Below are 26,120 nucleotides of genomic sequence, written 5' to 3'. Positions count from 1 at the left end.
ATTGGCAAGTGCACAGCCATGAGGAGGAGAATTCACAGCCACTTCTGGCAGACACACCGTGGACAGGTATCGACAGCAAACAAGACGGTCGAGATCTTTCTGGACAGACATAGTCTTTCTTTCTCGTCTCCTTCGCGATTCGAGGAGCATTACCAACTGCAGAGAGCAATAAAGATCGAAGAAAAGGAAAAAAAAGAGGAAAACAGGAAACATCTAAAGATGTGAAAGTAAAGGCAGGCGACGAGGCGTTAATGCGGTGAGCGAGCAGAGTGTTCCCGTAAGAAGGAGTGTCAACATGTTTCAATATCGAGTGTCGCCTCGCAGCTTGTGCTGCGCAGAAAACATGGCTCTTGTACGTGCTTTCTACGTCCAGAAAACGTTTCGTGTTTCTTTGGCATTTTCGTGGTGAAGGAGTGTGAGGGATGGGGTGAAAGCGAAATTACAAGGGAGTGGATAGAGAAAAGGAAGCAGCAAAAATATTCAGGGTTATTTTTCTGTACTTTCAACCAATCAAAATTCATGTTCCGGAGGTACATGGCGGGACGATGGCTAGGAAACAAGCAAAGTGTGCTAGTAAGAATATAATTAAAAATTGTGAAATAATTACACATTTTTACTTTACATGTAAAAGTAAGTTAACATTTTAACAAAGCTGTACCAAGAAATTAACTTTACTATCATACCACAATGACTTGATTATCGTGGCACTAATACCTCGTCCATGAGAACCCATGACCAACCTATCCACCAAGTGGTGTTTGCTACTTTACATTGTAAATTGTAAAATTTAGCTGTTTAAACACAGAGATGAAAATGATACATTGCATGAACACACGGGCAAGCGAGACAGCATAATGAAGCATAATGAATAGTACAAGGATATGCACCTTCTTCAGTTATTATTATTACCACAACCTCTCTATAGAGAGCGTAAAGAATAGATGTTGTCTTCACGAGGAGTATAGTTTATTGAAAATTAAAGACTTTGACTATTATTTATCTTCTTTGTATTATTTATCTGATCAATCATCGGCCAAATACGATTTTAATGTATCAGTTCACGGGCAACATATTGTGAGGTCAATGACCCTAGAAATACTATACTTCTAATCTAGAAATACTTCGCATCTCTTGGAGCTGTGGCAGATGAATTGGCTTCTCGCCAGTCGGAAGCGACAGGAGGCAAACCTTTGTAGTGCATGGCAGACTGGAACAGTTCACAAGCCACACCTCTCTTCATTCCCTCATTTCCTATAGCCTGGACACTTCAGACAGTAGGGGATGAAGCCAGTTCTTGTAATTTCTTTCAGAGCTCGTGGTGCGTCACCCAGATCACTTTTTTTCTATTTTGTAATATTTCAAAAAGCAAAGAAAATCACTTTTTATGTGTCCTCACATTTAAAAAAAATATATTTCTAGAATGGAAATTTTTGGATCAAATGCTCTTTTTGCGTTTATTTCAAACACCTTAATGCACTTTTGTCTTTATTTTAATTTTTTTTCTTTTAAATAGAAAGTTATTTTTTTACATTTCATTAGCCGTTATTGTACGATTTTCTGCACGCTTCGCTGGTTACAAGTCGTCTCCTCGTCAGCAATGGCCTTCTACAATGTTATGGATCCCAGGGTTGGGGATTTAATTATGTTCAATAATATGGTAACCTTACAGTGTCCCTATTGATTGACACTTCGTCGATATTCGTGTATTGAATATGTTGATAATAAGCACTTTCGGAATAAAAAGGTGAATAACTCTACCTGAGTGTCGCTGTGAACAAAACAAAACAAAACAAACAAAGAAAAAACAAAAACCACGGCTTTTTTGTCTGTATGCAATACCCAGCTCTTATCAACATCTTCTTTGTATTATGTGCATGTTTTTTTACTTGTAGTCTAATGTATATAAGTGGTAGTTCTCTCAGGAGCACGTTGTGAAGAAAATAGAACATGTCAATAGAAAGAGTGAAAGATAACTAAAGAAAAAGTGGATGAATGAGTTTGATTCATGTCTATGACTGATGTACAAATAGTTGAGACCTTTTCAAACCAGCATCTTCTAAAGCTAGGAATTCGCTAGAGGTTGGATCCCTAGAAAGTATTCGCTGGTGTAATTAACCAAACATCTCGGGACATTTTCATTCATAGTTATCTCTAGATGCTACTTAACCGCGAGTTTCATTGTCGTCCTCTCCCTCATCCCATCACTGTCCCTACTGCCAGCTTCACAGTTTCCCTCAAATTCCATCCAAGATGTACTTATTACAGTCACAGCAGTCCACAATATGAAAAGAAAGTTGGCACAGGGCAGACGATGCTGAGATGGTGTTTAGGGATCAAGCTTTTCGAAATTCCAGCTCAGTGCGCCACCTGTTAACGGAATCTTATCCATCTTTCGGTTCGTTTAATCTTCTAGCCAGGCATTCAGTAACCAACTCCAGACAAATCCTCTAATGCCTCCACGAATCAAGTAAGGGGGATTATTCTTTAAAGTGGTAAAGATAATTACACACTCGTTCATCTGGAACTGCTGGACACAATGAAAGATCAAGGGAATATTATAGTTCCGTAAATTTTTTTGTTTAGATTATCACATACACAGCTAATGGTTGTTAGTTTCATGTACCTGGCGAACATAGTGATGTTTTTTCATCGAAGAACGTTTCAGGAAAAGTAGTTTTCATAGCATTTGAGGTTTGAAGTCAGTATAGACCACGGACAAGTCTTTGCATTTCGAACTGTTTTTCATCGGAAATGGAAATTATGTCCTGTCTGTGTAGCTGGTGATGTCACAAACAGGCTGATGGCAAGATGGATGTGAATCCAAAGCAACTCGCGAGTCCAGCCAAAATACAAAACTTTGTAAAGTTCCCAGGAGACGTGGGTACAAAGATGCTCTAATCCTCAGTCGCATCTTTGAAATCAGCGTCTGTAGCTTTGCAGAGCTCTAACGAGAACACTACAGGCACGCCCTCGCTCAAATAACACGGACGTCCTCTTGGCCATTGAACATCTACTTAGCTGCCATCCGCCGACATCACATGTTGAGCTCTTTTCGTAATCTGTTCACCATCAAAGAAGTTTCGTCCCTGCTACAGAGGGTCTGAGGTGGTGTCTGCAAACTTCATCACAAGAACAAGCATGAAAGGTGGTAGAGGCATCTCCTGCTGCTCAAGCGTGTCGGTAAGGCGGTTTTACTTAATTTCACCAAGTTCCTTTCTGGTCACGTTTGAAGACCAGTGTCCTGTGAATTTATCTCTATTTTCATTTTTGGAGGTCATATGTTTATCTTCTGAAATTCTGCATTCATTTTTGGAAAAAAGAGTGCGCATGAAAAGCAAAAGAAGAAACACCTGCCTGGAATTCTTCCTAATGAGCTCAAATCCCAAGCCCAACACAACAATGTGTTTAGTGCACACGGTTATGCAGTAAAAAGTCGAGAATTGCTTATTCACTTCGTTTAATTTCCATGCGCTATCATGCCTCTAAGGGAATATATTTTTACATCCGAAAATCACAAATAAAAGATTGCTATTGATTTTAGGAAGACACTCACATAGTGTGACCATCACCGATGTCATTGCAGATGCCGAACTCAACAAAGAAAAAACAAAAGAATTATTTGTGGGAGTTTCTCAAGTACATTCCTAGTCAATTCTAATATTAGTCACAGAAATTTCTGCCATTTCGAAAAGAACGATAGTTATCTTAACTTTGCCCCTACATCCGTTCTGGACTCTGAACCAATTCAAATCACAGTACTTGCATCACAGGCCATGCTTCACACAGAATGGAGCTGCTGACACTAGAGTGAAAGTTTTTTTTTTCACTTTACCCTTTCCTTGGCACGATCATTCGACTGCTCGTCACTCTTGCGAATGGAGAGGGTGGCACATATACATTTATCTTCTTTACTGACAAAGATCTGGATCCTGCAAGGTGCAAGATGGCGTTGTTCCATGAAGCTGGCGATTGGACCAGGCGAGCTTATCCACAAGCCATGCTTTCATAACATCGTGCTCGTGTACCTTACACTTTAGTAGCAGCGAAATGTGCGTTTCGGAAGATTAGTTTCGATCGGTACAATTCTGTGTTGCCATTCCATTCGCCGGCAATGGAATAATGGTGGTGGACGAAGAAGTAAGCTTGCCGGCAGAAAAGCCCATAGGCCTGTCTCCTGACGTGATGGACACCTGATCAGTTGCTGTTCCCTGCGAACACGACAGTTCCCTTAGTTGCATCAATCACATATTTCATCCCGATAGATCGCAGTCACATCTCGTCAACATCTTCTGGACAAAGTTCCAAGACGGAAGATTTGAGTGTCCTGTGCAAAAAAAAAAACAACAACAACAACAACAAAACAAACAGCAGTGTGTTGTTGTTTGTTATTGTAACAACTGAAATGATGCCAATACTTTTTTCTTTCTTTCCAGTCCGTTCGTCTTGCTTATTCGCTAATCTTTTGTTTGCTTTTCTGCTATAAATACATTAAGTATTGTCACACTTTGACCATTCTAAAAGTATGTATTAAGAAACGAGGAAGCAGATCACATACATTTAAACTGAGTAATGCAAATATAATTAAAATTTAGGAAATTGCTGTTAAAAGACATTGAAGTTCATTCTGTACATAGTGCAGCTAAACGTGAGACAGACATCTATTGCTCGTCTAGTTCCAATTTTCAAAACCCTCGCAAAAACATGACTTCCAGGGATGACAAGTTCCAGGATTGTGTAAAAAGGATGACTACTCCTAACAACGGATGACACCATCTAGCAATGTGTAAAAAAGGCACGAGCTCATATTCAAATGAAGGGACAAGAAGATCACCATATCAGAAGCCGTTATTATCCTGGCCTGTACCGCCATCAGCCTTCATGTCGGGGGGCTTCCCCTCCCCATTTTTCTCATCAATCCTTTTCCTCCATCCACCTCCTTTTTCTTTTGTTTTTCAAGATCTGTCAGGGTGTCCGTCCGTTTGTCACTGTTAAACTGCTCTCGCCTTCTTTCATCTGTGCTTTTATTTGCGCGTTCTCTCTTGAGTAGGTGTGATTGTGTTTATGTTCACTGACCGTTTTGTTGCTCGCCATGTCATGTCACTTCAAGTGCTGGAATCGTATTTGCGTGGTGCGCAATTTAAGGCGCGTTGATTCTCTTCTAAAATGCTTACAAAGATGTCAAAAGTTAAAAAAAAAATAATCAGCAGCTTAGAACTTTAATCTCACCTGATGTGCATTGCAGCCTTGCCAAAAAAGCTCACGTACACTAACATCTTTTATTGTCAGACTTGTTACTTCAAGTGTTTCGGTTTAACTTCGAAAAATCTCTGTTGGTTTATATACAAGACATCTTGAAAATGTCTAAAGTCATCGGTCTCAAGAGGCAAGTCGAGGACTATTCATATCCAAAGTTAACAAACTCAACTTACAATTGAAACCGGGGGAAAAACTTTTAAACCCATCCCAGATGCCGACAACCATAACATTTCATTCAGCGCATTGATAGTGTACGATTTATCCATGTGATCCACTGGGAGTAGGGGGCTAGCAAGCAGCCCTATTATCCCCTGGACAAATATGCATGGCAGAGGGAGGAGACATGAAGCTGCTGCTGAGGGCGGGGAGGAGGGCAGCTGACAGGCTCCTGTATCCGAGTCACGATCGTGGCTGTGAGCAGTCCTCGTGTTCACACTGGCAGTGGGCCGTGCGCAGGAATGCAATTATCCTGTAATGTGCATTCCAGTCTGCCACCCATGTGCTGTAGTCTGAACTGCCAGCAAGAAATACATTTCCAACCAAAATAAAAGTGTCTGCCATTATTCATTCTTTGTGTGATGGCTAATACAGGGCTAGGCGTTTTGCTGGACTATTTATCTCCAGGCCTTGAGACTATTGTAAGTCCTGTATTAATATTTCGGTATGTAAAATATTATGGGATGTAAACCGTAAGAGATGTCAATAGTATTTTTCTGCACTGGGAAAAAAGGATCTCGCGAGATAAAGGTTTTGGAATTATACAAGAAGTAATTTTTTATCTAAATGATTATTTAATTTTCGTGCTTGGTCCTTTATCTTTCTCGTGTTTTCCTTAGATGTTTCTTATTTAAGTTTTTGCTGACTGGTTGACTGCAACATTCAGTGCCCTTTCCTGCCAAGTGTCTGCCGAGGTCTAAGAGAAAGCGCGTCTTCAGGAAAAGTTAGAAAGTCGTATAACATCAGTCTCCAGACCACAGGAACAAGCTGAATCAATGAAATTAAGCAGAAGAACCAAACGGAGACCTATTAATTCCACGACTGCAAGGGCAGCTTCAAGGGCAATCCAGGTTTGGTCTATAAAAATAATCATGGATGTGTGTAGAAGCATGAAGAAGCTTGGCCGCACTATCAAGCTTCTACAGAGACAAATGAGAAGATGCGTTCATCGTAAATGCTCGCTTTAAAGAAAATACAGGGAACAAAAGCTTTAAAGACGACTTAACGAGGACATTAAAAAGAGAGTAGACAAAGAGAAGGAACAGAATTTAGTGGGCATGGGAGACAGAAGTAAACACCCGACAAAATTTGTTAACAGAAAGAGAGAGACAAGAGGATGAATGCATCAGTCGATTTTTTTAAAATTTATCCTTTATGTCTGGCAAGGACGGGTTATTCCTGTCTTTACTGCGTTTCAACAAAGATGCCCTGACCGCAGACTAGCATCTCCGATGACGGCGCTAGGAAGAAAGCCGGTATCCATGGCAACGTAGGACACTTCGGCCATTGCAGTCTTCTAGCCGTCGAGACGCAGGAGGCCTTGCGGAATTCCTGGACTTGAAGACTTGGTGTGCAGACGGATTTCACAGCCAAACACGTTAAAAAAAAAAAACAACACAAAAAACAAGCGTAAACACCTTTTTCTGGGTACAGCAGGGTGCAGCAGCTCTTGAGACTGCATCGTTAAATGTCAAGCTGTTGCCTTACAAAAGCAGACGACAGCCAAGCGGCTGCTGCGGTCCTTCAAGACGGCGGTTCGCTCCCACTGCTTCTACCTTTAAATAAAAAGAAAACTAACAGAGAAATGCAGCCGTCTATATTGCTCGTTTCATCATCCAGCATACATCACTCATTTAGGTTAAGCGCCATGAGCTGGTGTATCGGCACTTTCTTTGTCCACTTGACATCTTCTCTTTCCCTCTAAAGCCCCACTACTTTGTCCCCACCACCCAAAGCTCCCCAGACTTTTGAGGCATTGGAAACCTGCAGTGGTTCCCTTGTTTCGTGCCGAAAGAAAAGCCTTGAAAAATCGGAGACTTTAATTTGGGACCAGTGAGTGAGGATAAAAGACATTAATGGACTGGTGTTACCAGACGACCGATCCCAAGTACATGGTTATGTTGCAAAGTTTTACTTCTCAAGTCACTGGCTAAGCGCAAGGCAGCACTAAAAGCAGAAGTAGACACATAATCCTTTAGAACGAAAATTGTTTAGCAAGACGGGGAGAGCATTAACCCCAGAACAATATAACTGGCAAAGATGCACTCTCCTTATTTATTCACGATAAACCTGTTTCCCCCTTGAAGACTGATTTACCTGGTTTTTTTTAATTCATGGCTGTTTCCTCCTTAAGTCCTGATAAGCCTAATTTTTATCCCCTTGATGCATGCTGGCACAGTCTTGCATGCTTAGTAAACATAGTAAACCTACTTCTCGAGAAGCAAGAGAAACCTTGGTCACGTGCTATACCCGCCTCCTCTTGCACTCGTTATAAGCTAATTTGCATCCCGCTTGACCGAGGCTAAACCTGTTTTCTTTGACATAGGGTAACCATTTTTCCCCTCTAACATACGATAAACATGTTTCCTTTCTGCAAAAATTCCAGTAAATGTAGGCCAACTGTTGCCTGGGCTTTTTCGGCATTTTTTTTTTTTTATCTTTGAAATTTTAGGGCTCTCGAGGGAGCTAGGGCATAATTTGCAAGCTGTTCTTTTTAATCTCTAATTACTTCCCATGGGAGACTAAAACCTTTCATTCTTAGAGCTTCAAGATGGAGATCGGCATTCATCAGATACAGCTGCAAAGTCAGGCATTTAGTCATTTAGTCTCACAGTCAGAGGTGGAGGCAAGTCTTGTGGGGACGAAGGTCAGAATGTTAACAGGAATCGTCTGAATATCAGATGCCTACTGAGCCTGGGTCAATGACCTTTTGACGATAATAGATGTGTTGCTTTGACTTTACATGTTAAATCGTGTTCTTTCTAAATGGAAGCATGATACTTCTATGGGTAGGCCTCTCCGAGGAAAAATAAAATGGTGTGAAAGAACTAAGTAAGTTTTTATCTATGAATAATGCTAAGACAAGAGAGGAAATTTATTTGAATATTCATTTATAGCTCTGGAAAGAATTCAAGAAATTCTCAATCAATTCTTCATAAATCCAGAATTAAGACTTGACCTGTTTGAGAATTAGCTAACGGATGGATTGTGAACCAGATTGTATGATGATGTCCTCACCGAATTTGTTTTTAAAGATCAAATATAGTAGATGTGGGGTTGGCATTTATTACATCAGCTTAAAGAGGTCCTTGAGTATAAAATAATTCAAAATAAAAATACTAAATATTAGAGGTAAGGAAAGGAGGAAAAGGTGACTAGACAAAACATTTTGTTTTCAAGTTTCTGGCGGGCGATTAGCTTTGCTGCTGTTGGCATCGTGCACGTGATCGTTCCATGCTCAGTCACAAATTGCCCAATCCAGGCCCACCCTTTCTCTCGTAATGTCTCCGTCACGTGACGAGGCGAGAGAGCGTAATGAGAATATCGCATGTTCTGGGGTACATTCGTGACGGGTACAGGACAAGTCAGAAGCATGTGCGGTCTTTAATCAGAGTATGCTCGAGAAATGAATTTTTGGAGGTCGTTACACAGACTGGTGGTTTCGTGGAAATTCCGAAAACACAAAAAAAGAACGCTTGAGGGAGCAGACGATCACATGCAAATGGATGCTAACTTGCCAATTCACATGCGCACACACACACATTCTTTCTCACTCTCATACACACGGACGCATGAACGCTACTCTTAATCTTAAACAGAATTCAGTGAGCGAGAGATACAAATAAACAACAAAGAGAAATGCGTACATGACCCCTGTCAAGGGTCACAAGCACTTTGCCTCTCATTCATAACCTCTCCCAAAGGACTCGTCTTGAACGCAGGATTCTCGATGTATGACGGTCACGTGTCCTGATCGTTTCGCGTGGTTTCCCTTTGTTTTCGAAAACATATCATTTTCTGCTTTTCCTTATTCTACTTTTTTTATAGCATTTCAATCCTGTCAAACTGTTTACTTCAGTGAAATTCTCTCATTTCAGAAGTAGCTCAGAGTAGTATGAGCCTCGTTGCCATGTGTCTGCTTCCAAGGCCATCACTAAGGAGTGTGGAAGTTTTCTTGGGGAAACATTGCATTCTACTTTAGCTTCTCAAATTTCATGCGATGTACGTATATCAGTCCATGTATTGTCTTTGACATTTAAAACAATCTCTGAAGTTTAAGGGCGAACTTAATAACTATAAGAGGTCGTTGACTTAGCCCTGGAGGAGGTACAGAGAAAATTATGAAACTGCGTCGGGAGATGTTGTGGGGGAAAGGGGGAGAGGTAGTTAGTGAATTGCAGGTGGATTACCCTGTCTAGGGCATGGTATGTAAAAGGCGGAACCCAGCTCTTTCCTTTTCTGATAAATTAAGTGCGATTTCTGCTAAGTGGGCAGACATCCCCGATGAAGCATGGGAAACCTTCTCCCCCTCCCTACATCATCTTGCCTTTAACCAGGGAAACGGTAAACTACACGGTAGGTAACTGTCATTAACTACCCCCACTATTACACTTCAGGGGGAGGGGCAGTATGTCTTGCGAGATCAGAAAAGTTAAAAAAAAAACTCTGAACACGAGCTTTCATAAACTTTCAAAACTACTCGATGGGAAAGTTTGAAACAAGCTGGAGCCAAAGATGCTTTGCTTATCACAAAAGTCTGTTGAGGCTTCCTGCTATAAGAAGCGGCAGCAATGAAAAGTTTTTAATCGTCTTTGAAAAAGGAATTTTAAAAAGTACGCAGTAGCAATTTTTAAAGATGTTTTACAGTGTTTTTGTTAAAGGGTCCTGATAGACTTTTTGTGCAACTTGAAATTACCTCGCGTATCTGAGGTTAGAGAGTTGTGTGGATGCTGGTTTCTGTAGACATCTCGATCGATGAGGCTGAATCAGCTCGGACTCCGAAATAAACAGAAGGTTAGAAAAAAAGCTGCTGCACTCTGGCAGAATGCTCTTTGGACAAAATATTAGTCACAGCACATCGCCCTTGATACAGCAGCGACTGTAACAGCTCGGTGTACTCAAACTGTTTGCCGAGTGTTTCTGGACCGGGTCTTTGCTCCATGTCTTACAATCTAAAGGATGCAACCACTGCAAGACACGAATAGAAACAGAAACTTTCAAAGGTTCGACGTATTGATTCCTTAAAAGGTTTCTCCAAGGAAAAGTTAAAAAAAAGACTAGTAAAAGTTAGATGCATTTAATCTAAGAAAACAAGTGTTAAAATTGTGTACATTTACCGCGTAATCGAATTAGGTTCCAGAAATGTCCTGAAATATTGAAATAGTTCGCGAAGGAAGCTTTTCTAATACCAAATAAGGCTTTCTATACTTAGCACTGATTTTTACCGCTTACATCTGATGGCTATTGTATTACAACTGCCTCCCGCTTGTTGTTTACTATCAAAGTTACAATCTTATTTTGTGCAGAGATATGAATATAAGAAACTTTAACTGTTTAACTGTCGTAAAATGCAGTCGACATGACGGAATAGGATATTCGTATTGAAATATATGATGTAGACCGAAACTCATGTATCCATTTAAATAGCTGCACTGGTTGTAAACTTCGCTGAGGAGAATTTAAAGAGGAATTAACATTTAATATTATTTGGGTTGATTGCTAGACGGCACTAAATTTCTCAAGAGGACAAGTATGAATAAAGCCATTTTTCTCAACAAGTAATTTTACCAGCAATTAATCACAACATAAAAACTGCCTACTATGAAATATTTTAAGAAAAGGGAAGCTTTATCTTCAAGCAGAAGAACTTTTATATTTATTATATTGGACATGCACGTCAAAATGATAACTTTCGTCTAAAATGTTTTTGATGGCTTAAAATGCTAGCAATGAACAAGCAAAATAAGTTTACCATTCCGTGGATGCCATAAGAATACTTTTAGGCCTCGTTCAACAAAGCTTATTTTCCATTTTTGTTTAATATTATATATTTTATTGGGAGACCAACAGAAATTTCAGAAGACATCTTCACACTCTGGAAGGAGAGGTGGGGGAATGGTGTTTTACTGAGGTTTACATCTCGGCAAAGCAGCCAGCCCTGTAAACAGATGCCACATGCAGAGAAAGAACAGCGTGCTCAAGACGAGATTTGAACCCAGGACATCTGATCCTCACTCTACTGGCTACAGGTTCTAACCGTCGCGTCAGTGGACAGCCTTTTCTTTGAAGGGAGTGAATGGAGCGAACAAATATATATATTCCATGTGTGTGGTTCTGGAGCCAGAACAACTTTGCGGTATACATATATACTTTCAGTTTCGTAGCCATCGTATTTTAAAGTACTTTCAAGCTCTGATGGAGCTGCAAGACGCGGAGCACATGAAACAAGAGTGCCGTGTGCAGCAGCCGCCATGCTGTCAACGGACAGGGATGGGGCCTGTCCTTGCCATCAGATAGAGGCGGCATTACGTGGAAACAGCCGGTGGAATTTATCTTGTCATCGCCATCTGAGGAGAAACAGCATCTTGTCCAGCACCTGAATGGAGGAGATCATGAAGAACTGCATCCAAGTCTCGCGACGCCTAAAGGTCCTCATGCGTCTTTGTCACTGTCGCTCCTCATCTCTTTGGGGCTTGTTCTTGCTCTCACCATAGAGTGGTAAAGTATTGAAATCTCTCTCTCACGGCCTCTTTGTGACTCGCCCCTTCACTCTTGTTCTCGTTCAGTGAAATATTGAAATCTTTTTCTCACTCGCTCACCACAGAATGTACTTATTCCTAAAGACATTCACATATTCCAATACACACACGTCCGCTTGACATTGTGTCCAACCCCACTCCGTCACACGGTCACTCAATATTAAACTGGTTTTCAGCAAGGTTCGGTCTTTGAACAACTTGTAGAGTCTCCTATAGACAACATTCTTGACATTTTTTATGCATTCAGCGGCCTGACATGGACGCTGTGGACGCTGGAAGACAACGGAGTCATTAGGAAGAACTCGCGACCCGTCACTTCATCAAAGTGCATTGAAAGCTTTTAGCATGTGAAATAAGGATTCGCTTTCATTTATTCATGTGCCATACTTTCTTGACGGTTTGATTGCGTCAAAGCTGTCTTCGTGTAGCGGGTGTTTCACCCGATGAATAATTCAGAACTGGATGGAAGAGGGATGGAGAACCCATTGTTCGCTTGCGGGCGAATTTATCAACGCGAGGTGATAAGTGACTGTCGATTGAAAATAATGTGCTTGCCACAGACCTCTGCTTAGACAATTGGAATGATGTCATTCGGCTGTTAAAGGTCGCTGCACACGGACAAGTTTTCACTGGACAATAGGTAGTGTGATGTTCAGAGCAGGGGAAGCCGAGAGGTAAGTGCGCATACACGTACAGAGCTTGGATGACCAGTCACCAGTGGTAAGCGAAGAGTAAACCAGAAAAAGAATAGTTTTATCAGTTCTGTTTCATATTTCTTTTAATCATTCGGTCTACACACCATTCATAGCAAAACCGAAACAGATAATAAATATAACCTAAAACGCCAGGAAGCTGCCCCAACACCGATCATGAACCTTACATTTTGTAAAGCTGTTTTGGGCTCAACAAATTGCTCCAGCCCACGTACCCCTACACACAGAGAAATATTTTTAAAATAAAAGTATAAAATAATTTAAAATAAAAAAATTAGAGGTAAGGAGAGGAAGAAAAGATAACAAGACAAAATTTAGGCTACAAATCAGCAAATGCCTGTGGACCTCTGAGTGTTAATAAAGATGCTTCTTCTCCAACCAAAAACAAATCTCTGGTATAATAAAAAGGAAAAGATCGCCTGCAGCTGAGCAAGTCGGTGACCCAAAATTTGGGAGGAGGACAAAGGAGGGTAGGTGGTGGGAAGAGAAGATGGCGTGTGTGGTACGAGCCTTCTCGCTATTCTACGAGAATCGCGCTTTTCTGGGTTTTTGATGAAACGCAACAATTCTGTTTCAAATGAGAAAAAAGCCTTGGCCAAGAACTAAAGGGAAACACGAGTGGTGTGGTAGACAAAAAGAAGGTTCTAACTGTATATCAGATGCACGCAAATGGTCGCAATCTTACAGGATCCGGCGCCATCTGCTGGTGTTTTGACGATTCTAATTTGTACAAATTAGAAGCCAAGTGATGGCTGTTGACAGAATCAGTGGAGTAGGATACACTGTTGTCTGTTTCTCTGAATGAGAGTTAATGGAGACAAGGCGATGGAGAAAACACTTCACGCGATTCAAAAACATTTTAAGTGAGCGAGAGTGTGTTAGGTGGAAATACCCGGTGATTAGGTATCTTGATGATTGTTTGTTGTCCCTCGTGAAGGCCGTTCCTAACCAGAGAAAGTGTAGAAGCATTAAGCTTCGGAATTATCTCATTTGTACTAATAAATGTAACCTTTTAAATTTAGCATGTTGATAAATGTCACAGGGTAGCAAGCGATCACTCCAAACTGTTTATTTCCGATGACATTCAATACAACTTTGTCGAACTTGGTCAAGCGTTTGATGACATCCGCCCAAATTTGGATGCTTGTGAGGGTCGAATTAAACAATAAATAAGCCATTGTATAGTCTTCAAGTGCCTTTAGAAAGACTTCTGTGCATGGAGTTGCATACAATGTGTGCCGTGGCGCAGACAATTTAAAAAAAAGCAAGAATCCAATTTAGGCACATTCTTTAGAAAAAGGAAACTGCATGCGTGCCCTGTAAAGTGCATTGTTACCTAATAAACCCTTTTAACTGCATATAAAAGAATTTCAGTGGTTTTTTTTCCTCGGTCAGACTAGAGGGATTTTTTAAATATAAATTTTGAAAATTGCCTGTGCTGCAGTCTCAGCATCAAATGACTTGCTCGTGTTGTTTTGTTCGTACACAAGTGTTTCTGAGGACCAGCTTATTACTGAACCAAAACTTCGATTTGCCTGATGGTTAATGCTGTCGTTTCTTTGATGGTCTGTAGCTTGGAACGTCCGGTGAGCGAATGGCAGGCCGTGACACCGATTTCCGTAATGACCTAGGATAGAATATATTTGTAGCAGTAGTTCATCATCATCCATCCCTCCTCCTCGTCATCTCCTCCCGGACCATGCCAGCACATCCACTAACAAGTTCAATGCATCTTTCTCTTCTCTCTCTTCCTCATACTCATGTCCTTTCTCTGAGAGATCTCTTCTACATTCGTACAAGTCATTTGAACAAAATACAGACATCCCCCTCGACCACAAAAAAGGAAGATTGTTCTTCTTGAAGGAGTCCGCAGCCTTGGCTCTCTATTCGTGAATCGATGCACCCATTTTGTCAGGGCTTTCTTTCATCATGATGCGAAATTATAGCGGTGTTCTGTGGAGCCTGCACGATCAAAGAGGCTTACATCCTGCTTGGACTGACCGAGAGACTGTGGCGGCCACCCGGGCTGTCTTGTCCTATTGTTAGCATATCAAAGTCAGGCTTAGGACAGCCGACTGTGTAATTACCCGCAGCACGCGACTGGCTGAGTGGTAAGCCACCCTTCACTGTCTGCAGTCTCAGCAGCAGCCAGTAGTCCTTACCTTCCAAAGTGTATTTTTGATTTTTAGTGTTTCTTCACTTTCATTGTTCAGGTTTTTGTAAGGGAGACGGATGTGTATGCCAAGTCCCTCATCCTGTCCTCCCCTTGTCACTTCTCTACCATGTCTCACTTCGTGAAAATTTCAACAGTCGACTAGGTCCCTAGAATACAAGCTTCATCCTCTGACCTAGTTTTTTTTTAAATCTAGATTATAATAAAAACGTTTCTTATTTTTTAATCTAAGCTGTCCTCTATTGCTCACATCATCGTCCAACCTCATTCTTTGTGTAGAGAATCACCAAGAAATACAAACACTAAAAAAACTACTTCAATAGATGGTTAAGAGTAACGATCATGAGGTCACTTGGCAATTCGCCAAAGAGTTGTTTTCAAAGATACATGTGCTTCCATTACAATTATTCAATGAGTGCATTGTCAACTACAAGGAGGCTGGGAAGAACATGAGAAGTCCTACAGTCTTACCTACTGTTATAATGTGATGATGTAGGCATTCTCTGTAATTGTTAGCTAACCGCATATTCATGTCACGTGTGGGTTTGGGCCACGTGGCCAAAAAGAAAACAAAGATGGTCTGCTTGCTCCACGGCATGGCGAGGACAAGATGGGGAATTCTACACAGGACTGTGTCGCGTGCCAAAGCTCTCACACGTGACAGAATTCGAGGCTGTAGTGAAAATCCACTGCCCTGGAGGAATTCCGAAGAAAATTGGAAGGAACGAGTGGAGCCAATGAGTAAAAGGGTTAACTGAAGTTGTAATGAGGGGGAGATTGTCCCGCGTACTATGAAAGAGGAGTTAAGTTTTTCTTTTTCTTTATATGCTTAATTATCTCGAGTTCCTTTCCAAAACAGATTGGAAAGTGTATGTAGAATCGTAGAATATAATGTCACATATTAATAGTACTAATATCTTATAATTTATATGTTCTAGGGATCAGTAAGCTAATGGAAGTTTAAAAAGAAATTATAGAAATTCTTTACACAGGATGATTGAAATAACAAAAACGATTATCTATTTTATGTAACCAAGTTATTTTGAGCCGCTCCATTAATCTCAAAGCACTAAGGAAAACGACTAACCTTTAAAATAAAACTATTAGTCAAATAAAAGTTCTAAAATACCTCAACAGTGTAAAGCTGTGAAAACCATGAGGACTAAATGAAGGCAAGTACATTTTCATTTAACTGTAACAATAGCTATACTGGACAATAATTACGGGTCCACGCTGGTTTTTTACATGGAAAACACGACTGTTGGAGTTGTACATTATCTACCCTATTATAAGCACTTAAACGAGAAGGTAATAAGAAACAAAAAGAGAATTAAGTATTACCCCACTTAGATTAATATGCTAAGCATTCAAAAATTAAAGTAACAAATATACAAATAAAATGATGCGAAAATTCAACAACGAAGTCTGCCTCATGTAAGTCGCTGAAGCTATAGTATAATTATATAGTAGGTCAATGAGCGCAGTGCTACTGGACAGTCAAATGGGAATTTCACACAACAGTCAGCATCCTTCAAGTGTTCTTTCTGCCCTTGCACAGGAATGGAAGAACAAAGCACACATCAAACGGAGAACACCAAAGTCTACAAACATCCACGGACAAGACCCAGTGACGAAGACGAGGCTTTGGACGTTAAGGACATGAACTTATAAACAGACAATGCTTATGTCAACAACCCAGAGTCGGACCAGGTTTCAATTTTGCGCGGGGCACTTGAAGTAGAAGGCGAGTGATTTACAAAGCGAAAAATAGGTCCAGGGAAAATTGTGACAAAATCTTGTCAGGAGGAATAAAAACATATACAAACAATAACAAACCATTTATCATCCCACCCAACCCGAAAAAAATCAACAAACATACACTGCTAATTTCGTGGTATTCAAGCTGACCTATGAACCTAGAAACTTACTACATCTGCAATTTGAAAAAGATCTGATCGCAGTTGGAGGATTTTTCATTCCGTGGAAATGTAATTTAAGTTAACTCGACCTAATTATTTGGTTATTTTGTTACATTCTTTCGCTGTGTTATATTCTATGTGACACTGCACCTGACAGGTCTTTAGTTTCCGTGTACACCGCACTGAGCTTGCAGAACAACATGCTTTACAAGTTCATTTAATAATAGTTGTAGCAGTAGTAATAAAACTCACTGAATCAGGAAAACCGACAAAGTGGTGTCGATCTGTTTGTTCACGATTTGTGTCTCAGTATCAGTAAGAAAAGAAATGTAATTTTCTCGATAATCATTTTTATGTTCTTATTTATGTATTTTTTTTTGTGCAGAACCCTGACTTCTTAACTCCAGAGAACTCGCATACTGAGAACTGCATCACTGAATAGCAATATGGCTGGCCACGATCGTCTTTCACCTTTCGACCCCGTGTCCCCAACAGGCTACTCGTACAGCCTGCACAGTCACCTCAACACCAGCGGCCCTGACAACGGAAATCAAATGACGACAGAAGAGCCGTCCTTTGAAGAGAACTGCTTCAACCGATCGTACATTCCGGGGATGGTCTCCAAGGAGACGTTCATAGGCATCATGGAGTTCTCCCAGAGCTACTCACACCTTCACGGCTATGTCAGCACGGCGGTGTGCCTCTTTGGCCTCATGTCCAACACGGCCAACATCATCGTGCTGACTCGCAAGAACATGATCTCGTCCACGAACACCATCCTCATGTGGCTGGCCGTGGCCGATCTTCTGACCATGATGTCGTACCTGCCCTTCGCCATCCACTTCTACCTCATGCGGGAGCCCGGCCTGCGGCCCTTCGCCACGCGCAGTCTGGGCTGGATCCTCTTCCTGATGTTCCACGCCAGCTTCAGCATTGTGTGTCACACGGTAGCCATCTGGCTGACCATTGCTCTCGCCATTTTCCGCTACATCTACATCTGCCTCCCACCAGGGGAGCATCTACTGCAGCCTGCGCAGGGCCAAGATCACCATCTTCACCGTCTACCTTCTGACGGTGGTGGTGTGCACGCCCAACTACTTCACCAACCACTTCGTCAGCAGCCGCCAAGACCAACCCATGCTTCCTCCCAATGCCAGCGAAGAGGTCACCCCAGGCATCGGCGACCACGAGGAGGGCGAGCAACTGGTGTACGAGGCTGTGCCCTGGACCGGGTCAAGGACTGCGGAGGTCGCCACACTGGTACTGAAAAGAGAATAGAGGAAAGAATGGATGAGTGGATGGAGGAAGACAGTGTTTGAGTGAGAGATATAGGGATGTATGGGTTGATGAATGGATCGAAGTGGGGACTGATGCATTGAGCTGTGTGTATTATATATGTCTGTTGATGTTCGGGGTGTAATAGATTGATGATTGATGTACCGTGGTGTTTTCAATGATGTGTGAAGTATGGACTGACTCATGACTGGGTGTGTAGATTACACGTGGACTGAAAGATGGATTGATGTACGGACTGTTGGAAGGACTGCTGTGTGGATTGCTCTCTCACTCCCTATGTATGGGCTAATGCATGGATTGATTTGTGGATTGATGCATAGAATGATTGACGGCTAGATGGAGGGTTCAATCGATTATTCAATTGACTAACGACACAATATTGGAGCAGTTTGATGATTTTATAATATTGCATTTAGTTCTTTAGCTGGGCATTTCTTTACATTTCTTAACAAGTGATTTTTCCTGAAAACACTGCGCCACTTACTATTTGGGGTATTGTAGGTCAATTAAGTGCATTTTACATGCTGTAGATGTTTTAATAATTCTAAGTACCACCTCGTTTTCTTTTTTCGGCATAAAGTACCATTCTTATCAGGATTAAAAGAACTTATTTTTAAACTATTTTTTTCTTATTTTAAGGAAAGGTCAGGTTCACATATCACAATGCATTGCTTACACCACAAGCTTGACAGTGGAGAAACAATATATCATGTTAACAGCATCAACGTGTGTTCACACAAACAAACTTTGAACAGAGCTCTTTTCTAATTTGTTTCTTTGTAGTCATTTCGAAAATGATTAAGAAAAGATTTTTTAAAGCGAACGGTTTAATAATTACGAGCTAGGGGAGTACGGGAGGTGAAACCAGAACTTCTGCGTTTAAAATCATTTGTCCGTCTAAAAAGTGTCCCTAACCGACTGATTTAAATGAATAAATTTCACGCACATTAATCTCTGGTTGGAGATTTGTGTAATCAGCCGGTGATCCTTAACTGATGGCATATCAACGCTTTGTGACTAAATGGAGGTTGAGAGAGGAGGAAGGGCAGAAAACGACTTTCTAACACAGCCATTGTGTCTTTAACTTGGCAGGCAACATGGAGTGAGTAACAGATGCTGATTTGGTTTGAGAGCATTTATGTGCATGCCATCTCCTTTAAACAGATTGGATTATGGCCGCCACAGTGTTTGTCTTTTCCATCACAGAGAACTACTCCGGTCTAAACATGAAGAGACAACCAGAAGCCTGGATGGACATTACAACAGACGATAAACGGAGGAAATAGCTGGTCGAAACAATGGACAAACTGAAAAGTGACAGAAGGACAGAACGAACAGAGCAGTGAAAGAGGAAGGCGAACAGAAAGTTCTTCGATGTTTGTGTACTCAGGCTACATTTTACTGGCGTGTTGAAGTTCCATCTGATTCTTCGTCTTTTGATAATTTTTTTTTAAAGTTAGGTCGATTCCTTCAACCCAAGTCACGATCAGGTTTAAAAATGAGGCAGGATTACAAACGACAAGGGCAGCTCATTAACAACTGAATGGAAATATTTTACCATGCAAAGAGGCAGATGGGCAGACACGCACACAGATCAGAAGGACAATGCCCACAGCCATACAAAAGCTGTAAGATAGCGCCTTGGGAGCCATCTGTATAGAGACGCACACAGCCACAGACTAACAAGGGTATGCAGGAAGGGAGAGTAATATGTTTGATGAAGCAGGGGAGGCAATGGCATTCTCTGCACGCTGACACTTTTTTTTCGTTTACTCATTTTTGTTAGCTAGTAGGAAGTTTCCAGATTCGGCTTCCCAATTTGGAAAACTGAGTACACTTCACCGAAATGCTCCCCACCGTATCATCGAGTTGATTTCCACGACACAGGATTCAATGCGCATCAAACTTACTCTTGATCTTCTTAAAAGGCTTCACGCTGAACACCAGGGACGATCGCTCTTTTCCGTTCGACACTCCTCTTCCCGCACCTTTTCTACTTCCATCTTGGTGCAAACTGTTTAGCCTTTGAAGATGTTTCTTCCCTACGCGGAGAATTTTAGAGAGAAGTGATGGCGATGACAGCCAGCGGCAACAGCAACCTTAAAAAAAGCGCTTTAGTAAGAGTGAAGGATAGGTGGAAAATATGAGACGCGTTTTCGCCTGTCTGAAATTTCATCATGCCACAAGAACTTCTTTCGCTTGTTCATCGATTTCAATTACACGGATTCTGCAAACTTGGTGCTTAGAGCGGAAATGACGTGAGTGCACTGAGGCGCTTCTGCCCCCCCCCCCTAACTTTTTTTTTTTTGGCTGTCAATCACAAAGAGTTCAGAGCTTCACGACTCGTTATTTTGCACACCCGGATGGAAAGTCTGCGAAATGTTACCAGGAGGATATGGGTTGAGGGAGAATTGTCTGTGTGGCTGTCTGGTCGTGCGGTTGGACGTATATCAAGTTAATCATGCCAAAAAGTTTGGTCACCAGGATGAGAACCGAACAGCAAACTTCGCGAACTTGTCTTCTAACGAAAGACCACTTAAAAATACGATCACGGCCTGCTGCTCCTTTTCACAACTTCGAAGCGCCATCGAAAGTGTCAATCCAAAAGAAATTATCAAAGTTTGTAATTATCATAAAGATTCGTCCATTATTTTTCCTAAATGTATTCCCACTCATTATATGCTTTACGTTTGTGAGCGTGGCTTTTAGCCAAGCTTTTGTATCAGCAATGTATTCTAGGAAATGCCCTAAATCTTTTCTGCTTTTTTTTTTCGTGCACATTTTCTTTCTCCTTCTTGACGATTTTACTGCCTTTGTTTTTGTTTTTTTTTTCTTCCTTCCTTCTTTTTCTTCCTCTATTCATTTTCTGAAGCTAATTTTTCTTCGTTGAATTTGTTTCCTGTGTTATGCACTCGACTCGGAATTTTTATTCATTAATTCGTCCCTTGACTGATGTCGGTGGTGGAGGAGAGCACATGGATGAAGGCGGCAGCGGACAAGGCCCGTCACTCACGCCTGTCAAGGGCGATAGTTTGCATGTCCTGCACAGGACGACCAGTTCACTCCTTCAGGGTCGTAAGCCAGTCTTTCCATCGACACCCCTGCAATGTACCTGAAAGGCAGTCTTCGACAAGATGTCGTGTTGGGTCACATGGCCAAGTCGGACCAGATGAGGTCGCTTCATTATTGAAAGTAGACTTCCTGGCGCCCTACGCGGGTGGCAACCGGTCTTTGTACAAAGTCATTGGTTTCATGTTGTCTGGACAAAATCCGAAGCAGGCACTTGTTCTCAAATGCCCAGATTCTTTTTTTTTTATCGGTGAGCAAACACCACGTTTTACATCCGCAAATTAGGACGGGTACCACGAGGGACTTGTACAGATTGCACATTGTAGTAAACATCAGAGGTACACCAGACCATCTAGCCTAGCCATTGCCGCTGTTGCGATCCTGATGTGGATATCTGTCATGTTGCTAGGGTGATTCCCAAGCACTTAAAGCTGCTCCAGTCTTACTTCCGTCCATGTATTTATTTGCTTTGCCGTCGCCAGCGACTTTAATCTTGTCAGCGCCGCTCTCCATTCCTTTATGAGTTAAGTCGTCTTTCTGTCTCTTGCTAAGGTTTTCTCTGTTTGTTGTTGAGCTCATAAGCAGCACTTTTATCACTTATACAAGACCTTCTTCCTGATTTTTTTTTATCACATTCCCTTTATTTTACCTTTATATATATATTTAAAAAACTATGAAGTTCTGGTAGAGGTTCAGCTGATGTCGAAGATGTTTCTTTATCAGGATGCAACAGTCAAAGATCTGCTCAGCTGTGCTCCTGCTTTCTTTTTCTGCTAGTTCTGTATTACTTTCAGCAGGACTTTACCTGGCTTGATGATTAGGTTGATTGTTATGTTGCTCTGGCATTAGTTGTTTCCTTTTGGGAGAGAGGCATAGCTAGTGTGTCCATTCTTTTTCGCCATTCTCTGGTTCCAGACTCTTTGGCACAACTCAGTGATATCAGTTGTTGTTTCATCCCACTTTGCTTGCAGCTCAGATGGAATGTAGTCAACACCAGGTGACTTTCCTCTCCAGGGTGAGTATCGCTCTTGCGATCTCTTGCCGTAGGGCTGGAAGGCTTGTGTATTTTCTGATTCTGGTCTGGTTGTTTTGAAGGATATTTGTCTCCCTCTGAAAGTTGTACAGGGCTTTAGAGTATTCAGTCCATCGGTTGAGTACACCAGTGCTTTTTGTGAGAAAATTATCGTTACTGTCTTTGATGACTGAGGTCTTGTGGTGGCCTGACTTCGTGAGGGTCTTTAGTATTTAGCAGGCCAGCATGCTGTCAACCCCATGCCACTTTCTCCTTTATGATCCAGCATTGGCCCTCGATCCAGTTCAAAGTCAAGAAGCAGTCCCAGTTTTTTTAGCTGAAGCACTTCAGACACGTTGAGACTAAACTTGTCTGTTAATACAGTTCATCCACTTCATCGTCTGTTCTGGTTGCAGTAGCACATGTTTTGCTATCCCCACTCCGCAGCGTGCCGGCAAGGTTCAGGGATCATTGTTGCTTTGCGCTTCGACCAAACCCGGCATAATGTCTTTTTAGTAGCGAATATCCCTGGTCCTATCTCTAGGCTTATACACATCGTGGCGCCCATCTTCCCACTAAAGTAAATCACAGGCAATAATCAGCCTGGTCACAAACCAGTAGGCACTGCATTCTGGCCGCTAGTTTCATTGGGGAAAGACTTCGCCTGCTGATGCCGTGTGACCATCATGATTTTCTAATGGGTTTACTCCCTTACCATTGATTTCTCAAGGCAGTGAGGCACTCCGTATTAGCGTGCATTAAAACCACATTTTGGCAAACAGGTTATTGAAATTAAAAAAATATATAACAAATTTCAGCTTTCATTTGTTATTAGCGAATTCTCTTGAAAGTACTGTATCTCAGACACGGTAGAAGCAGCGTTAACAATGGATGTGTTTTTTCCCATTCAAGTGAAAATGTCAATAGGAATAATTTCATTATTTGTGTTTCTTTTTTACTTGTAGTAGGACTTGAACTATATTGCTTGATTAGTTGTTTTTGTTGCTTTCTTTTCAAATAATATGTTTTATCTCATTTCACTTTGTTAAAGGTCAACAACTGGATCCAGGCGATTCTTATAAAGCTCATTCCTTGCGGCATGCTGACCACTTTGACCATTCTTTTGATCCACGCCATGCACAAGGCTTACCGGAAGCGGATGTTGCTCAAGTCCCAAGGTCGCAAGGCAGAATCGGACAAACATGGCGAGCACAACCGCACCACCGGGATGCTGCTGGCCGTCGTGGTCCTCTTCACCATCACGGAACTGCCGCAAGGGATCCTGACTCTCATGAACATCTTCGTCGACTGCTTCCGCGACATCGTGTACAACTCCCTGGGCGACCTGCTGGACGCCATGGCGCTGATCAACAACTCCGTCAACTTCGTGCTCTACTGCTCCATGTCGCGGCAGTTTCGCGAGACTTTCGTGCAGGTGTTCTGCAGCTTCTGCTCGCAGCATCGTCCCGGCTGGCTCAAACTCAAGCTGATTACCAGTACTGACCAACACGGGAACGGCCAGACCGCCATCATGGACATGTCAGCCTCCAGCCAAAACAACACACACGTGTGAGGCGCGAGCAAGGTTCTTGACACTGGCACTTGTCGAGACTGGCCAAGTCCCTAGTGATCATAAATTTCATTTTCTTTCCAATTATGAATACAAACTGCCCAGTGTCCTTCCGGGACAAAAACAGAATACATTTGACAAATCGTTATCTGCAAAGTTAGCAGATATGGATTTAAAAGAAACTAGAGCCTTGCAAACAATGATTTCATTGAATTGAAGATTGGGAGAAAAGAAGCCAGGCTCTTGCAGCCGATTTTTTTATTTTAAAAACACAACTCCTTCTTTGGCTTACGAAATATTATACTTAAAGACGGCTGAAGCTTATAAATAGCTCATCCCCGACATTGAACAATATGATTAAAGATAATTCCATCCGATACTTTTCTTAGTTCAGATTTTAAACTAACGGTTGTTATGCTGCTGATGGCTGGGGATCTGTGCAGTTGTAGTGCATAAAAAAAAAACTTTAGAAATTGAAAGAGAGGTCCTTTAAAGCGAACTACTAAAATATAGACAAGCTGAGAGTTCATGAACAGAACAGTACAACTGTCGACCATTGCTCCTTCCCGCCTCTCCTTTCTTGTGTATGTCTCCACGCATGCGCATTGGCTGAACCGCCATTGCGTTCCTTGGATCTGGCCAGCAGAAAGACTCGCGCCATGAGCTTTTAGCGGTTCTCCCATACACTTGCTCCTTGCTTCACGAAGTTCATTCTTACATCTGCTTACAGACGACACCCGAGGCAGATGACAGCGAGTAAGTGAAGGGGTAACGTACCCCGAGGGTAAAAACCCCGCACAAAGCCAGAGAGGACAAGCTGCTCCTGGTACCACTGGACCAGTTACCTGGACTGGATGTCATCACGATGGTGCAGCATAGCAATGGTTGAGGATCTCCGAACTCGCTTAACAAACCATTGATAACTTGCTCTTTACCCACAGGATGTTGACTCAGTGATCTCTTTGGAAAGAAAAAAAAAACATCTTTTAGAAAAGCTGTTACTGTTTGGAAACTGGGTAGTACTGCTAGCAGTACGCTTGGGCTATCAGCGATTGTGATGGGTATTTGGTTGACACAAAGTGCCTCCTTCCTTCTAACTGATTAAGAAGGAGGAGCTATTCTCTATGTTACATGGTGTGATAGATTAGACAGTTTTGTTCATGTTTCTAATGTTTTATCATGATGAAAAAAAGATTGATTTTCGTCTATTTCAGGCAGTTACATCTTCAGCTATAGACTAGTGTTCTTTATTATTATTTTTTTAAAAAATATTTTGTGTCTTATAGTCAGAGAGGATAGATTTTCATCCATTTAGGATAAGTTTGCATAAAATAATATTTGTTGCGAACTGTTCATTGCTCATTCTCTGAAAAATTGCCTGACTAGAAACTACCCTCTTGTTGCTGTTTTGTTCAAATTTGCGGCAGGTTGTACTTCACATCTCCACCTGCCACCGCCCCGACATAAATTCCTGTGTCATACAAACCCGGATGTGACAGACTAAATAAAAACTGATGGTGTTGGAGGAACAAAGTGCCTGACTTTTAGGAAGGACATGTTTAAAAAAAGGACTTTGGTTTTCATCAGAAATCCTAGTTGAACACTAGAACAGATTGAGCTCGGCACGGTTGATTGATTCTCATACATGACAGGTGTGTAGTCCTACAGCTGCACACTGATGTCCCCTTTATTGGGGGGGAACAACTCGTCTTTATTCTCGGCTGCAGTTGCGGGATGAAAATGATTGTTATTAGGTCTTCACGTGCTAGAATATCATTTTCCATCATCGATTGATGACAGTCTCTCATCATAACCACCACCTCTGTGACGAGTGTTGCTTCCTTCATTCGACTATAAATTTAATTAAGGGTTTGGCTTCTGCAGACCCTCCTTTACATGTCTGGCCGCCTTGTCACTTGACTGTTTTACAAACGATTAATTATCACACGAACGTTTGGAGGATGAAAATGTTAGTGAAACATGCGAGAAATAATTGTACATATCGGATACATCGTTTTAGTATAAATTTTATCTTGTTTAATGTACATAGCTTCCCAGTCTTTTACATCAGTGTTAAAACCTCTGTTGCTGCTGTTATTAACTTTAATAGAAACATAGATGTTAGAACAACGCAAAAACACAAAATACTGTAATAGAAACATCACAAACATTAGACTAAACAACAACAAATTTACATACTAAGTGTGTGTGATATATATATATATAAACTGTGATAAAAAGCACGCAAGTACAGATAGAATATTCTCGCACGCTTATAAAACAAATGGGATCACCGTGTAGAAAATCAGACATGAAAAGGCTTGATGGGATCATAGATGCTTGAATGGAAGCAGTAA

At 41.5% G+C, this 26,120-nt stretch overlaps 1 protein-coding gene across 1 annotated transcript in view; it reads left to right on the top strand.

The window, feature by feature from the left end:
• Positions 1-24,385, top strand: part of LOC112564501 (sex peptide receptor-like) — a 178,189-nt gene extending 153,804 nt beyond the window's left edge. The window contains 3 exon segments of the mRNA XM_025239357.1: positions 17,202-17,822; positions 17,824-18,076; positions 23,245-24,385. Coding sequence (XP_025095142.1) covers positions 17,263-17,822; positions 17,824-18,076; positions 23,245-23,766 — 1,335 coding nt within the window. The 5' untranslated portion in view covers positions 17,202-17,262 and the 3' untranslated portion in view covers positions 23,767-24,385.
• Positions 24,386-26,120: the final 1,735 nt, after the last annotated feature.

This window comes from Pomacea canaliculata, linkage group LG5 (assembly GCF_003073045.1).
Source record: "Pomacea canaliculata isolate SZHN2017 linkage group LG5, ASM307304v1, whole genome shotgun sequence".
Lineage (NCBI taxonomy): Eukaryota > Metazoa > Mollusca > Gastropoda > Architaenioglossa > Ampullariidae > Pomacea > Pomacea canaliculata.
This window is presented reverse-complemented; position numbering and strand designations above follow the sequence as displayed.